The sequence below is a fragment of the Leuciscus leuciscus genome (genome assembly GCF_965113295.1).
Source record: "Leuciscus leuciscus genome assembly, chromosome: 11".
In the NCBI taxonomy this organism is placed as follows: Eukaryota; Metazoa; Chordata; class Actinopteri; order Cypriniformes; family Leuciscidae; genus Leuciscus; species Leuciscus leuciscus.
Window position 1 is genome coordinate 20,605,212 of NC_138735.1, and position 17,316 is coordinate 20,622,527.

A 17,316-nucleotide genomic window follows, 5' to 3' on the forward strand; every position below is an offset into this window, starting at 1 on the left:
CAATCGAAGTATTCAGACCCCTCCCCCACCGGCAAATATATGCCCGCTCGAGACTCGAGTTGATAAACAAAAGACATTTACAGAAGCCAGGTGAAAACAGCCGGTTCAGCTGCTGCATGCGAGTCCTTACAGGAGAAGCCCAAACTTGACAGCGGAGGGTAATATTCTGGGTATCGAATGAAGAAACACCTTTTGCTTCACTTCACATATAGAGGACTAGTGAGAAAAGGGAAAAAGAGCAAAAGAAGAAAATGGCCAATTTTAATTTGCGTAAAGCGGAGCCCAAAGACGTGCCTGACATATTGCGATTGATAAAGGTAGACTTCACACTGTTTTATACATATGGATATTTTTAAAGTAAGATATGTAAGAATATGCTGTCGAAAACTTTTAGAAAGTGTTTTAAAATACGTTTATTTGGTGTTCTGTCGCACGAAATCATATTACATCACATCTATTCTGTTTTTTATTTTAATGTTAAATTGTTTCAAATCAGTTTCATGACATTGATGAATTATTGCAAATATGAACCTGCTTGAAAACAAGCCCTAGGCCGGGGCCATCACCTAAGCTATAGAACTTGTTCTTTAACATAGTTCAGGAAGCATTTTTTCTTTACTACCTTCTGTAGGAACTCGCCAAGTATGAAGAAATGGAAGACCAAGTTATATTAACTGAGAAAGGTGAGACGACTCTATGTCAAATGTGAAATGTCATCAATAGTTTGCCCGCAGTGACAAGTTTTGTTCTTTAGATCTGCTCGAGGATGGATTCGGAGATCACCCGTTTTACCACTGCGTGGTCGCAGACGTGGCAGCCGAGCATCAGAAAGTCGAGGGTAAAACACCAAGATGATCTTTAATGAACTGTCGAATAGCTGAGTAGTCTATTCTTCAGTTGAATGTGAAACGTTTTATCAGAAGTTACGTCCTAAAAAAGGCGTTCTTACATCCCTTGTTTAACATTCATACACAAAACACATTCATGCACATGTAATGCAATTGTGTAAGACACCAGTGTTCACACTTATAGGTTATTCTGTGATTGGATTTGCCATGTACTACTTCACCTATGATCCTTGGATTGGCAAACTGCTGTACCTTGAAGATTTTTATGTAATGAGAGAGTACAGAGGTAAGGGTGTGTTATTAAGGGTGTCTCTTATGAAACTGCAAGCATTTCCTCAATCCCCCTGACTAATTTCATACTTCACAGGTTTTGGAATTGGGTCTGAAATCCTGAAAACCCTCAGTGATGTAAGTTACCCGTTTTCATCTGTTGCAAACATGGTTTGTGTCATTAAAGACACTAATCCATCATTTAAAAAAAAATTTGATACAAAACTCTGTAATTGCTTACACAAAATAGTATAAGCAAGTAGTTTCAAAACTCAAAATAGACTACAGTTGTCTTTAGATGGTTGTGGTTTTCATGCATTACACGCCTAGATGCTACCACAAAGCGTTGTTTCCTCCTGCAGACAGCGATGAAGAACCGTTGCAGCAGCATGCATTTTATCGTGGCTGAGTCCAACAAGGCATCCATCGACTTTTACAAGCGACGTGGGGCTTTCGACCTCTCGCTGCAGGAGGGATGGCGACTTTTCAGGATTGATAAGGAGAATCTCCAGAAAATGTCTGCTGAAGAGTGAGCTGGCCCAAAGTTCCAGTGTTCAATGAGGGAGTAGGGATATCTCACAGCCATTTCTCAGTTCAAAAAACACTTTAATGACTTTAAATATTTTAGACACTGTGGGTATTAATCATGTTAACATCATTTAGTCTTGAGATTAAGTTATAGCAGTACTTGTAGTCATATTCTATAGTTTGCATATCAGATTAACTTATCAATAATCGTTTATTCATTGAATGCATGGGAAAAAAAAAAAAAAAAATCTAAAAAGTATTTGTATTTAATTATATGCATAAGATAACACCTTCAGGCATTCCTCCCACAACAAATGTGCAAGTCATAACAGTAAAAGCAGACTGCTGTACATACTGCACTGTACTGTAAATGAACAGAGAATGGATTGTTTCCTCGAGGGTGCTGTACTTTGCAGAATGTCCCTTTGTTTATGTCCAGACTAGGCCAAGTTCATGTTTCATGGGACAGATTCTTATCAACGTGGTTTGTGAAATGGTAATGTAAACTTATGTAAGTTTGAAATCTTTGTTTAACGATACTGGAAAGCTCTAGACTATAGAATGCAATGCCAACACTGGTGTAGAATACTCTGGAAATATAATTGGACCCATCAGTAAGACCTGAAAGTCATTGTTGCTGGAAAGTGTCAGGAAATTTCACAGTGCAGGTCAAGAAGGTAATTCTCTTTTTCAGCTTAGTCCAAATAGTTGCAGTGTACATTTATAAAGTCATACAGTAAAATATACAGTTTCAGTTAACACGGTCAATAAAATAATACAGCAAAAACCACTAAACTAGTCAGTGCATTGATAAGAGAACACAATCCAGGTGCAAAGCAGGAACTTCTCATAAATTACTGCTTTGTCTCAACTTGATTTCTGGCTGTCTGTTTTCTGTGTCTTCTCAGCCTGTAAAGAAAAGGGTAAACCATTACAAAGAAGGAAAAGCATTCATTCCACAAATTTTAGGAGGCTCTTGATGTTAAATATAGGTGCCATCAAAACGGTCTCCCACTATTGATTTTGGACTTACCTTGCTAAATTATTGGGATACATTTGTTCATCAAAGATGCATTAAATTGATCAAAAGTGACCGTAAAACCATTTATAATCTAACAAATGATTTCTATTTCAAATAAATGCTATTCTTTTGAAATTTCTATTCATCAAAGAATCCTGAAAACTGTCACATTTTTGACAGAAATATTAAGCAGCACAACTATTTTTCAACATTGCTAATACAAAGTGTTCCCTGAGCACCAAATCAGCATATTCTTTACTTTGAAAATTCAGCTTTTTCATCACAGGAATTAAATATATTAAATTTGATATATTAAAGGGTTAGTAACATTTCATTTTTGGGTGAACCCTTTAAAATATAAAACAGTTCATTTTCTATTGAAAATATAGTATACAAAATATTTTACTGTATTTTTAATCAAACAAATGCAGACTTGGTAAGCATAAGGGACTTTTCAAAAACATTTGAAAAATCAGACTGAAGGTGCCTTCACATCATGTTGTTATTACCGTAATTACAAGATTAAGACTTTTAAAAAACATTCACATCCTTGTAAAATTTGTAATTACAGCTTTTTAACTGTGAATTTTCTGAGAGCTCCAATTTGTACCACATGATGGCTGCAGACTCATATTGGTGTTGATAGTGTTGTCATAGAAAAGCTTAATTCCAAGTCCGAGGACGTAGAACGGTGAAGTAGAAATTCACATCAAGGTATTATAGTTTTGCATTTTTAAATTAGTTTTTATTTTAATATCATTTTCTAATTTCCTATAAATGTCAGTTTAGTTTTAGTTATTTTCATTAATGGTTTTGTTAGTTTTAGTTTAGTTTTTATTTTATGAACACATTTCTATTTAGTTTTTATATATTTAGTTTCAGTTTTAGTAATTATAGTTTAGCAGAGTTAACAGAACACTTCCAGTTGAAGACATTTAATTTCAGCAAAGTTTTGCAGTTTACAGTTAACCCTTGTGAATAATAAAATTAATTTTAATAATTAAAATAAACAAACAAAAAAATGCAACTAAAATGTAAAAACTATTCATTCTGAAATCTTGTTAAACGTGGTGTATAAGAAAAAGACATGCGTATGATTATTCTTTAAGGTTATTTCTATGATTAATCCTTTCAAACATTATTCTTGTATTGATCCATTTATGCTTTTTGTCTATTGCATCGTTTAAAATCATATACTCATAGTTATACTCATATTCAAATGTTCTATTCAGACCAGACATTTAGTATACTTCTACTCTGACAAATGTACATCTATTTCTGGGCTATAGACATGCTATTTGTTTTTTCCGTTTTCTGCTCAGTGTGATATCTTGTCTAATATGAGTGTGGTAGGCCTATCTTGTTTAGGCAAGTTTCACATAAGATGGTTATCTTACCTGGAATTAAGGTACAGCTGTATTTGCATAAGGTCTCTAGACATGATGGAAATACTTATTTGGCCATTTCTGCTTCTTAGGGCTGGTTCACACAGAAAGCGTTTTTTCTTTGAAAACAGTGGGGAAAAAGCGCAAGGTCTCGATACGCGTCTTTTAAAAGTTTAACTTATTTTAGAGTGCCGCGATTTTAGAGAGTCGTGTCATGCACGTAATGCTGCAGAAGACGCGAGACTCAAGTCATACATTGAAAAATAAAGTGGCGCAGTGGGATGGAAAAAAGTGATTTTCCAGTACAGGATGAGAGCTTATTAATTACGAAAACGATTATTTATTTTTGCTTATTATAATTTTGTTTCATTCAGTTTTTCAGTAACGGTTGTTAGTTTAGTTTTAGTTTTTCATTTATGTTGAAATTTCTATTTTATTTCAGTTTACAAATTTTTTTTTGACCAATAGTTTTAGTCTTAGTTTTCGTTTTAACCTTGATTCACATGCTGTTATCTCATAATTACGACATTGCGCGGCATGAACCATATCTTTTGAATGGAAGTGTATGTCTGTGAAAGTTTCTGCAAGAATGCGGCATAACAATTTAGTCAAAGGCAATTTAACATTTGGTCCGAAGCTGCTCAAGACATTAGCACTGTATGCAATCTGTCTTGGGAGAGGGAAAAAAACTAGGACAACACTGTGCCAAGTATCAGATTTCTCCTCACTTTGTCCTTGGATGGTGACTTCCCTCTCAGCAGCTCCTCCAAAACAACTCGCCCTTCTGAACCCCGGGAAAATATGTAGTCTTTTGTGGTCTATTAAAAACAAACAGAAACACTTACGTTGAGAAAACACAATCAGGTCATATTACCCATCATCAATATACAATTCTAATATTTAACTCACCCTTAAGTGGTTCCAAACCTGTATGAGTTTCTTCTGTTAAACAAAATAATTTGTTTTGCAGAATTTCGGTAACCAAACAGTTGATGGGCCCATTGACTTCCATAGTATTTTTTTCTCTCTCCATACTATAGAAGTCAATGTTTGATTACCAACATTCTTTAAAATATCTTGTGTTCAACAGAAGAAAGAAATTCGTACAGGCTTGGAACAACTTGAGGGCGAGTAAATGACGACAGAATTTTCATTTTTGGGTGAACTATCCCTTTAAGTGTTGTACTTTTGAATTTTAAACAATTGTGCAAATATTAAAGCATTAACTTAGTGTTCATATAATTTTCTGTGCTGTTCCAGTGAGGTAGCCAATAGTATATTATTCACTTTAATTGACAGAGCTTATCCATAGAAAAATTCTCAAAATATTTCTAGTTTTACACTTATGGATGGCCGCACAGGGAAAAAAGAGGAAGGAACACAGACTATCAGAACACACAATTCACAGACCGAATTTCCTTCAGGCAAGCGCTGTTAATATCCCAGGATGCAAGTGATATTCAAAGCCTCAGTTACTGCTGTGTGTATTGGGCGGCCTGCCGAGAAACAACCACAGACTCTGTCCATCTGTACAGAAAGAAATGTAAACTTGCCCTGGCAACGGAGGCGGCATGTTGTGGGTAGAACATAGAGGCGCTGAGAGCCATCAGCCCAGTGGGGAACATCAGTCTCTTGATTGTACTGCCTGTCCAGACAAAACAAACAAAAAGAACCAAAACAGTAGTTAATAATGACACAGAACAGATGTTACAAGTCAAAGACCTTGATATGATTAAAATGGAATAAATAATAACAAATCATGAATAAGAATCATACCTTTTGCTAAATAAAGTCCCAGAATTCCAGAAAAACCTATAACACCCACACTGGCATAGAACTCGGATGGAGGGTCATTCAAAAATGCATATATATCTGAGAAAAAAAGAAATGCAATACTGTTTAATATAACCACATATAACAGTAGTATAGGGGTTTCATACTGGGGTCCAGGGATGGAGTGCTAGGGGGTCAGAGGAAATGTTTAGAAAAAAAACTGTTGAAAATGTATATAAAGAAAATTGATAAAACAAATAAATAAATAATATAATAAGATTAAAATATAAAAAAGATATCATAATTATATATAAAACAATTATATAGATACAAACGAGATCAACAAAAACAGTTAAAAGAATAATTCAATACAATATATTAAAATTAATTATTAACATACATAAACAATAAACAGATTAATAAATAATACATAGAAAATACTATAGTGAGTAAAGAAAAATTTGTAAAGTAACATAAAACTAAATTTAATATTATATATTTGATAAATATTATATATTTGTATATATTTATAATATTTATTTTCGCAGTATAAAATTGTGTCTTCATACATAAAAATGTATATCTGCCTTTTCAATTTTAGGATGGGGGTCCCTTGCATGAAAATGATCATATATGGGGGTTTGTGGCATCTAAAAGATTGAAAACTCATGATAAGTGTGTGTTTTTGTCCGTACCCTTTACAATATTTTGAGTGTTACTCACACCGGGCTCAACAGTCTTGTAGTAAGACTATGATTAAAAGAGAGGTAACAGATATATTACAGGTTCATTTCATAATTATTTATCACAATCATAAATTAAGAGCATAATAATTGTGGCTAAAAAAGCCAACATAACTTACCTGTACTTTCTCCACGGTAAACTGTGTCTTTTCCTGGAGGTGGACAAAAGTCATAAAGAAATCACGAGAACTATAAACCAAACATGAAATTTAAATAATAAATGAATACATAAAATATGGAGAAGAGATGCATGTATACTGATATCATCTTTATCTTATTTATCTGCATCTTATTGATTTACACTGTATTAACTACATTTTGTTTCCCTAGAAGTCAAGCTTTTCTTTCTGAATCACTAAACAATGTCAGTTTTAAAGCATACCTGACACCATGAAATATAAGGTTCCACCGTCTTTCTCAGAGACGCCACACCCTGCTCAACATGACCAACCTCGGGCTCCTCATACCTCACCTGGGGCTCAGGCGTGTTATAGAGTGAAAGCTGAAAAATAAAGGGGTATTGTAAAAACACTTAACATCAATCAAATGACCTCCTCTCTGACCCAAACACACTTCACAGGAAGTACCTCATCAGTCATTAGGGTGGTGGTATTTTCTTTGGCCTCGCTTGCAGCAAAAACAGTGGCGGACATCAGGCCAAGGGCTCCAGGCACTGCCACGGGCAGCACCAGCTGAACAGGGAAGGGCACAGAAAACAAATATTATAAAATAAGTCATAAGAACCCCAGAAGCAGAGCAAATTATGTATTCATATATGTAGTATGATTATCGGACAACTGAAAAACAGCATTACAATGGAGCAAAAAGAAGCAGCATGTTAACATAATAGGAGTTGCCTTGTTTATTAGGCAGAACACTGAAGCATCAGTTAAGTTTCATAGTTTGACTCTCTAAAGAGACATTGCTTGAATTCCAGGCATAACACAACTAATTAGAAAACGTCAACGACAGTAATATACTTATCATGCAGCAAGAAAATTATAGTCCTTAAAAAATACATATAAATTATATAAGCCAGTTAAACATTAACATAGCAATGAAATAACCCTTATCACAGGTCAAGCTGCAGTTAGCTTAGCTAACGTAACATCAGTGCTGCAGCCGAGATGCGCGCATCCTTACAATAATCTCAGTTTTCTTAAAATGCATAATTATCAAAGTTAATTACAAATAAAAATACAACAGTATTTCCACAAATTTAATTCATTGCACTTCTTACCTTGGCTATTTTCCTAAGATTTGACATTTTTTCTTGAGAACAGCGCTCTGCTATGCAGGCAGGGTTGCCAGGTCTGCACAATAAAACCAGCCTACTGCTATCAAAAATAACCCAATCACGGCCAAAATCAGCCAAATCGCGTTCAGGGGTGGTTCCCCGATAAAACTCACTTTCCGGTGGGTAAAAAAAATAGTTTTAACTACACAAAAATCGTGCACTACACAAACAACCCGCGGCAACAGTGTAAATGTAGCCCAATTTCTCCAATAGTATCCAGTTGCAGAACCGCAGACTTGGCAACACTGCTGCTACGGCAAGTCTGTGAGGACAAGCGAGAGCTTTTGATACGTTTTTGTAAAGAATTGTGAATTATCAATCTCGCATTCTCCTCGTTGTTGATCAAAAAAAAAAAAAAAAAAAGTATAACCTGGGACGTATTACAAATAAGATACGTATTTTATATATTTTGTGTCTCGATCATGTGTAAACAATGACTTGAACAACGCAGTGTTCATTTAAATAAAACTGATTCAAAATAAAATATATTATAAGATGTTACATTACATATGTTAAATTGTTGGCAACTAACGGAAACTAAATAGGGATAAGTTAGTAGCCTATTAAAATGACTAAAACTGCAATAAAAATAAATAATATAAAAAAACTGATAAAAATGATAAAAGCACACAACAAAATGACTAAAACTTAAACCAACTGAAAATATACAAATAAAAACTAATGAACACGTCAACAAACTTTATTTTATTTTAAATGTTACTAATTTATTAACACTTTAAGACATAATTTGTCTGATTGTTAAAAAGACATGTACTTAAAATCACTTTTACAACATGAAAAAGGCACTTCATGAAATAACTCTCACCATCTTAATCTACATAGAGCTATCAAATATGAATGTTATTCATAAAACTTTATATAGAGTACAAAGAAAAAACAATATGTACATTTTAATATTTCCTTGTGTTTATAATGCAAAAAAATATTAAAGAACAGGAGTGACCCAACCAATAAACTAATGTCTTAATAAGTAACTGGTGGTGGTACAATCTCAACATCTTTTGGAGTGAGTGGAGAAGGAAGAACAATTCCAAACTTCTCTCTCAACAACTCTGTAATTTCTTCATTTGAAAGATCTGTAGTGGTTTTCATAGATTGCTGTCCATCCTCCGAGGTCAAACTGGTTATAATCAGTCTGCGGCCCATGATTGTGATTCTTCCAGTGGGCAATAAGAGTGAACAGAGAGATTTGCAGAAGAAAATCGAGCTAACAGAACTCTGATGGTAGTCACACATGGCTCTGAAATCATCTCTTTCACGTGACTCCAGGGTGAATTTGTACTGTTCCAACCAACATTCTTCTGCACTCCCTGATACCTCAGTCTCAGATTTCGTTTCCATGAAAATGAAGTCTCCCTGAGATCTGATTCGATACACTCCGTGGCTCTGGGCTTGAGGACTATCTGTCTCAAGAGAAAGAGGGAGCTGGAATCCGGATCCAAACCCAACATCACAGAGCCATCTGTGTCCATCCAGCTTCACCATCATGATGAAGTGGTCGAAGGGAGGTCCGTAAGCACCGGTGAACCGATTCCTGACCTGTGCGGAGAGAATAGTCACGTCAAAGCCCATCTGAGACAAAAGCCAAGAGAAGAGTCCATTGTTCTCAAAGCAGAATCCTCCACGGCGCATGAGGACGATTTTTTCATATAGAAGTGGCAACTCAAGCCTGACCCGCTCTCCGATATGAACAGTGAGGTTCTCAAAGGGAACTGCCATTAAGTGATTCAGGTGAACATATCGCAATGTCTCCAATGTCGGAGGACATGGACCAGAACAGCTGATACGTGCCAAATACTTCCGAACATCCATTGTTTTGCAAATATCGCTGATATGTAGGTTAGTGTAGCAAAGAAAACTTTAAATTAAATACAGCTGCTGAACACAGACAACCTCATACAAGCTTTCACTTTGCACGCTGTAAACTCGGACTTTACTTCCACGGAAGTCCACGTCTTGTGCTCATGAGTATAGACACGGAACTTTCTTATAATTACATATTTAACTGTTTGTAATGTTTCTGGAGCACGATGAAAAGCATATAGCAAGTTACAAAAAAAAAAAAAAAAAAAAAACGTAAATAAAAAAATAGACGTAAACGGAAAGGTTCTGTTAGAGTGTTGCCAGATATCATAAGAGAAAGCAACTCGGTTAAAAAAAAAAACATTCCTTAGAAATATTAGGTAATAAAATATATGAATTCAAGGCTAAATCTTTTTAAAGTATGCCTATTTTAAGTAGCATAGTCTCGTGAAATAAATAATTATAGAAATAAATCCCTCAGTTCCCTTTTCATGAGAGAAACAAGCCACTTACAGCGGACATGGCAACAACATTTGCTCTGGTTAACGCCTTTTATGTTGGCATTGACCAATCTCGAAGCCCTTTTCGGTTTCTAGGTGATGCTTACAAACAACCCGTTGCTATGAAAAACTATAGAAAACAGAGATGCAAGTCGCTGCTGTCCTATAAGATGACAAAGTAGTATACTACAAAGTACTAGGATATATTTATTAAGAAGGACCAAGGACGTAACTCTGTATTTAAAATAAACTTAACTTAAAACGGTAAGTCCTTTAGTGCGTTAAGATTAGATGCTATTTAGTTTAGCTTGAGCACCTGTGCTAGCCAATTTAAGTACCACAATTTTCCTTTTCCATATTGCATGTAAGTTAATGTTAATGTATGATATTCTGACTGCCTAATGTCCTTTCTGTGTTCTTTTGTGTTCACTTTCTCCTGGTCATTATCTTAAAATACAACCTATAGTGATGCCTCCTCCTGAAACAATGTACTGCGCCCAGCAGATCAACATCCCCCCAGAGCTGCCTAATATTCTAAAGCAGTTCACAAAAGCTGCCATTAAAACACAGCCATGTGATGTGCTACAATGGGCAGCTGAGTAAGTGTTGTTGTTCATAGTAGCCTATACTATAATAATGCATCAGATTGGCATTATATACACTACCATTCAAAAGTTTAGAAAGTTTTGGAGTTTATTATTTTTTAGTTTTTGAAAAAAGTCTCTTATGATCACCAAGGCTGCAATTTATTTGATTGAACAATCAGTAAAAACAGTAATATTGTAAATGTAATTATTTATTCCCGTTATAGCTGAATTTTCAGCATCATTACTCCAGTCTTCAGTGTCACATGATCCTTCTGAAATCATTCTAATATGCTGATTTGGTGCTGAATTATTATCAATTATTAATAATGGTTCTTATTATTATCAATGTTGAAACATTCATGCTGCTTAATTATACCTTTCTGGAAACTGTAAAACAGTTTTTAGGATTATTTGATGAATAGAAAGCGCAAGAGAACAGAGTTAATTTAAAAAATATTTTTTGTAACATTATAAATGCCTTTACTGTCACATTTGATCAATTTAATGTGTCTTTGCTGAATAAAAGTATTAATTACCTAATTATTATTTAAAATCTGACTTACCCCCGATTTTTGAATGGTAGTATATTGGTTTCCACAAAAATATGAAGCTGCAACTGTTTTTAGCATTGATAATAATCAGAAATGTTTCTTGAGCACCAAATCATCATATTAGATTTATGAAGGGTCATGTGACACTGAAAACTGGGGTAATGAAGCTGAAAATTCAGCTTTGCCATCACAGGAATAAATTACATTTTAAAAATATAATAAAATGGAAATTATTTTAAATTGTAGCAATATTTCGCAATATTACTGACTTCTTTCAAAAACATAAAAAAAAAAAACCTTAATTATTCTAAACATCTGATCGGTAGTGTATGATGTATGCTATGCTTTATATTGCAATGGAAATGTAATGCAGTGACAATAAAACTGCTTCTCCTTCAGCTATTTTTCAGCTTTATCTAAAGGTCAGGGCATATCAGTCAAGGAGAGACTGGAAATGCCAGTGGCAACTCAGAAAACAGACACAGGACTGACACCAGGCCTTCTAAAGATCCTTCATCAACAGGTGTGATCCACTGCATCTCTCTTGTATGTTTTATACACAGTGCATCAGATGTATACATATGAATATTGATGAGATTTATCTTGCCTGTAGTTCGCACCTAACAAAATCATTACAAAAGAGGAGCTTCTTTGGAAGTGGAAAGATCTGTGCTTGCCAATTGAACAGCTTGACACAATCCTCGCCCTTGGCAACTTCAGTGAAAATATCAATTGGATGCAGTTTTTTGCTTTAGGATGTAGTGCGTTGGGTGGGGTGAGTAACTATAAATATCATGTACTTACCATACGTTAATGATATTGTGTGGTGGTGGATTCATTTAAGGTGTTGTAATTCTACTAACTGACTCTAGATGGCAGTGTTGGATTTGAAATGGTCTTAAAGGGATACTCCACTTTAAAATGAAAATTCTGTCATCATATACTCACCCTCATGTTGTTTCAAACCTGTATGAATTTCTTTCTTCTGCTGAACAGAAAGGAAGATATTTAGAAGAATGTCAGTAACCAGACAGTTTCTGGTACCATTGACTTCCATAGTATATATTTTTTCCTACTATGGAAGTCAATGGTACCAGAAACTGTCTGGTTACTGACATTCTTCTAAATATCTTCCTTTCTGTTCAGCAGAAGAAAGAAATTCATACAGGTTTGAAACAACATGAGGGTGAGTATATGATGACAGAATTTTCATTTTAAAGTGGAGTATCCCTTTAACATTCAAGGAGTTGAACAAGGATGATTCATAAGACTGATTCATAAATTAATTCAAAATGTGCTAAATTATGTTGTAAAAGTCAAGTGTAAGTTTTGAAAGAAAGCCCACTGTACTGTTCCCACAGGCCATCATGAGTGCTTTGAAACATGCATGTGAAATACTCACAGAGGACTCTGAGGGTGGTTCAGGCCAGATTCCTTTCGACACATTTCAGGGGCTGTACACATACTTGGCCCATCTGGATGGAGAAATTCCTAAAGAACAGATCGACAGCTTCTTGCACCGTTTAGAGGAGTGAGTACACACGCACACGACACGCACGCACGCACACACACACACACACACACACACACACACACACACACACACACACACACACACACACACACACACACACACACACACACACACACACACACACACACACACACACACACACACACACACTAGTTTCCATGTCTTATAGGGACTTTCTACATACATAATGCTTTTTATACTGTACAAACTGTATATTATATCCCCTAACCCTACCCATAAACCTACCAAAAACATAATTTAGTATGATTTATAAGCTGTTTTCCTAATGGGGACAAAAAAAAAAAGTCTCCACAAGTAAAAAAATTCTGGTATTACTATCTTACAACATGGGGTTTACCAGGACCACGCACGCACGCACGCACGCACGCACGCACGCACGCACGCACGCACGCACGCGCACACACACACACACACACACACACACACACACACACACACACACACACACACACACACACACACACACACACACACACACACACACACACACAAATGAATTAAGTTAACTTGTAAGTCTTAAAATCTAAATTTAAAATATTATTTTAATACTACTATAATTTAATACTAGTATGTGGTTAATATTTTACATATTACCCTGAGGGGGGGAGCAAAATGGTCTGATCAAGGTGACCAATTGCAGAAGCAAAAAAATGCAAAACGCTTAATCATTCTGACAGCAAGCAGTTTGGAGCCGTTGAGCAATGAGAAGAGGCTTGATTGAATGATTTAACCACAGTTTGAGGGTGATCATTTCTTTCCTGTTTTACTTTTGTTGCCAAAAAGGAGTTTTAGTAGGTTATAAGTGATAAAGAATAAAAATTAATTGCTTTGACATTGTAGCTTGAGGTGTTTTCAGGTTTTTATTGTTTAAATTTACACCTGTGAAATTAAAATGCCTTCTGTTGTTTCTTTCTTTGAACCAAAAAAAAAAAAATCTGTTTTATATTCAAAACTACTTCAAACAATGACTGAAAAGATACACAATACAGACGACTTAAAACATCACATAATGCCATAAGGTTAAGTAGTTTTGCAAATGCATAATGCAAGCGTCTGAACCATTATTGTCTGTACTTATAAGACAGCAATTACTAGTGCATTTGTAAGAATGTGTGTCTTGTGGGTGGCTTTATTACTTTGTGATGGGTTTTTGTTGTCATACTTCACCAGCATACCAACAGCAAGTTTCTTTTTCAATCGCATTCAACAAGAATTCATCCCCTGCTTTCTTTTTTAGATTAATGTTTTTAAGATATTTAGGAAGCCTAAACATCTTTAACACAATTCAAAGACCCAGCACAGTATCCTATTTACTATTAAGACATAATGACAAGGAATTTATAGAACTTTGGATGAATCATGTTATCATGACCAGCAATTATTACACTCATATTTTTCACAGTTAACACTGGTCAAAAGCCTATGTACAATTCTTTTCATAAATTTGGCCCCATAAATACTGTCCCAGATTTAATGACTTCATGACATGTTGAAAATAAACCTGTTTGTAAGTATAAATATTAATTTAGTATATTTAATTACCATTCAGACACCACATCAGAAGGTGCTTTGTACTTACCAGTCATTTGAAGGCCATTTCATAGGTGTTTAAAGGATGAAATAAAAGACTTATTGACAATTTAAATTATGAACTAAAGACAAAATGGACATGGACTTACACAGTTCTTACGGTGTACTAGATATAGAACCTGTAACTAATAAAAATGACTAAAAAGTCCATAATGTAATTCGATAATTTCTTAACAATAATGGCCCTTAAAGGGATAGTGCATCCAAAAATGAAAATTCTCTCATCATTTACTCAGCCTCACATGGTTACAAACTTAGAAGATATTTTAGAAGTGTTTTTTGTCGATACAATGAAAGTCAAGGGTCCAATATTGTTTTAGAACCAAATGACTTTCATTGTATAAGCAAAAACAGTAAAAAATTAAAGCTGCAAGCAGCGATGAAAAGGGCCCTCGCACCCGTGCCGCCGCCACCCGGCGCCATTAGGAAAACAGAGCACGGTGGGCAGTATGTAATGATAATAAATATAGGAGGACTATGTCAAAGTAATTTGTATTTGCCACACTTCCTGCTACCAGCAGGTGGCGCTATTGCTATAACCAAATATGAGCATGGTCATGTGTTCAAGATAGGACTCTTATCAAACATGTGAAGTTTGGGGCAGATTGGACATTGTATGCCTGAGTTACTGCAGGCTGTCTGTGGTTGCCTAGCAACATCGGAACTGTAAGCAACATTAATATTGAACTTATCTGATCATGCATATATCACCAAAAGGCCGAAATTGAGTGTACGTTTGTCAGGCCGCCGAGGGCACACCCTTCGACGAAAACCCTTCAAGATCTTCGCAATTTAACGTTGCAAAGGCCTTAAGATTACACTCACCAAATTTGAAGAGGATCAGATCAAAACTGTAGGAGGAGTTCGTTAAAGTACAACATCAGGAAATGGCGAAAACTGCACAAAATCTGAGAGGAAGTTCAAAATAGCTGACGTCCTGTTGTGTTTAGGGCTATGCTCCACGGGACTTTTTTGTAGGTATTGGGTCATTACATGTATGTACCAAATTTCATACCTGTACATGAAACGTAGAGCCGGGGCAAAATGTAGGGGAAATAATTGAGCCATTTTGCCCCACACAATTCTGAAACCCACATCACACGTAAATTTTCACCACTTCTGAAGCGTGTGCAAAGTTTCATGAGTTTTCAAGCATGTTAAGGCCCTCTAAAAAGCGATTCACTTTGGAGAAGAAGAAGCGGAATAATAATAATAATAAACGGAGCAGAAACAATAGGGTCTCTCACCATCGGTGCTCGGGCCCTAAATATATTTTTTGTGTTTCAGGGAAGAATGAAAGTCATAGAGATTTGGTTTCATTTTTGGATTCACTACCCTTATAGCTTTTGTTATCAAATAATTTGATGTCATTGTCACTGTGGGAATTTCTGCAGTGATGTCATAAAAGAAACATTTTTAATTCCCCAAAGAACCTTTCAGTGAAGTGTTTTTAACGTACTACATTTTCAAAACCTAGTGTATGTGAGAGAAAAATAAAAAATGGCTGAGAGATAACAGGAAAACAGATAAGACTTTTCTTCAGCTTTGCATGTCTGAATGTGTGTAGCAGTCACTGATACAACCCAACATCACCACAGTGTGATCTTTATAACTCTCAAAAGATACAGAGGCAACACACAAGTTTTCTAGTGTTCATAGAAACAGGAACTCCTGAAACAAAGCCAGTCTATTCCTGAGAATACACAAATGTTTGGGAAGTGTGTTAGTGAGTCAATATTACCGACATTCTGTGTCAACAATTAAAATCTGCTGAGTGTGCCGGCGTGTTTCAGAATAATATAACGACAACTCTACAGCAAATCAAAGTGAAAAAGAATTGAAAAGAGGATATTAGTATGCAATTAATAAGAAAAAACAGTACTTTTCATAAGATCCGGCCAAGTGCAGTTGGATGCAGCAATCTCCTGTCATGATGAAAAAACAGATTACACATGACATTTATAGACGTTTAATAGAAAACTTTGTTTTTCCTGCTTTCAGAGAGTGCCAAGGAGGAACGGTGCAACCTTCAGATTTTACAAGCTTCCGAAGCGCTGAGAAGTCGGAGTAGAATCCAATACAGTGGGTCCTCAGGTGGCAATATCTTACATCATGCTCCAAAAATATTGATCCTAGTTACTTTGTCCTGTTTGCTCTCTTTATTCTGTATATTGTGAGGTGATTGGAATATTGAACCAAAATAAATCCTCAGATCTCCAATCGAGGTAGACTGGATTAATGTTACAAAAGTGAAAGGAAGCCAAAACAAGGCTACTGGTATATTAGGTGCTTATTCGAGCGTTATAAGCTTTCAGTTTTGATTGAGATTCAAAGATTTACCATTCATACTATATGTTAGGGTTTTCAAAATGATCACACCACTGTGGTTGTCATGTGCTTCTTTTTGAAAGAAACCATATTCTGTTGCAATCAAATGTACCACCTCTCATATCTACCTCAACACACACACACACACACACACACACACACACACACACACACACACACACACACACACACACACACACACACACACACACACACACACACAACTCAAACCCTACCCATCACAGAAACATGTGCAAAACATTAAAGGCTTTTTTTTTTCACAATTGCTAGGACACATTTCTCGATACCTAGGTCATTATTTTTTTGAAACTCTTCACACAGTGAGCATAACAGCAGCCTTTGTGAGCTAAACTGTGGATCATTTATCATTGCTTTGGCACCAAATGCATTCAATGACCACATCTTTCAGTTTACATGAATATGTTTCTCACTTAGACACAAACACCACCAAAAGTCTATGTACCTACAGAACAATTTGCACGTTTACATACTCTT

The 17,316-nt window shown here is 35.6% G+C and overlaps 4 protein-coding genes across 6 annotated transcripts; 2 read left to right on the forward strand and 2 right to left on the reverse strand.

Moving 5' to 3' along the window:
- The first annotated feature begins 39 nt into the window (after positions 1-39).
- Positions 40-2,441, forward strand: sat1b (spermidine/spermine N1-acetyltransferase 1b). Of its 2 annotated transcripts, XM_082184603.1 has the most exons (6): positions 45-317; positions 632-683; positions 755-838; positions 1,033-1,134; positions 1,216-1,256; positions 1,481-2,441. In XM_082184603.1, the coding sequence occupies exons 1-6, from the start codon at positions 252-254 to the stop codon at positions 1,649-1,651; spliced, it is 516 nt and encodes a 171-aa protein (XP_082040729.1). In that variant the 5' UTR covers positions 45-251; the 3' UTR covers positions 1,652-2,441. The 2 variants fall into 2 exon arrangements, with proteins under 2 accessions (XP_082040730.1, XP_082040729.1); XM_082184604.1 differs by lacking the exon at positions 1,033-1,134 and having other exon boundaries at positions 40-317.
- On the reverse strand, positions 2,346-8,391 carry apoob (apolipoprotein O, b). Its single transcript, XM_082184594.1, has 9 exons — positions 7,809-8,391; positions 7,156-7,260; positions 6,951-7,070; positions 6,688-6,720; positions 6,521-6,575; positions 5,829-5,924; positions 5,606-5,697; positions 4,781-4,870; positions 2,346-2,555 (listed from the first exon to the last, which is right to left on the reverse strand). Exons 1-9 carry the CDS (start codon positions 7,833-7,835, stop codon positions 2,514-2,516), a joined length of 660 nt encoding a protein of 219 aa, XP_082040720.1. The 5' UTR covers positions 7,836-8,391; the 3' UTR covers positions 2,346-2,513.
- Positions 8,392-8,547: 156 nt separating this feature from the next.
- Positions 8,548-9,929, reverse strand: LOC309509765 (arylamine N-acetyltransferase, pineal gland isozyme NAT-3-like). The gene has a single exon (XM_082184593.1). It carries the CDS (start codon positions 9,696-9,698, stop codon positions 8,850-8,852), a length of 849 nt encoding a protein of 282 aa, XP_082040719.1. The 5' UTR covers positions 9,699-9,929; the 3' UTR covers positions 8,548-8,849.
- A 365-nt stretch (positions 9,930-10,294) lies between these two features.
- ropn1l (rhophilin associated tail protein 1-like) lies at positions 10,295-16,692 on the forward strand. 2 transcript variants are annotated; one of them, XM_082184595.1, is made up of 6 exons: positions 10,295-10,453; positions 10,656-10,788; positions 11,727-11,850; positions 11,941-12,102; positions 12,689-12,858; positions 16,474-16,692. In XM_082184595.1, the coding sequence occupies exons 2-6, from the start codon at positions 10,658-10,660 to the stop codon at positions 16,541-16,543; spliced, it is 657 nt and encodes a 218-aa protein (XP_082040721.1). In that variant the 5' UTR covers positions 10,295-10,453; positions 10,656-10,657; the 3' UTR covers positions 16,544-16,692. The 2 variants fall into 2 exon arrangements, with proteins under 2 accessions (XP_082040721.1, XP_082040722.1); XM_082184596.1 differs by lacking the exon at positions 10,295-10,453 and having other exon boundaries at positions 10,469-10,788.
- The last annotated feature ends 624 nt before the right edge of the window (positions 16,693-17,316 follow it).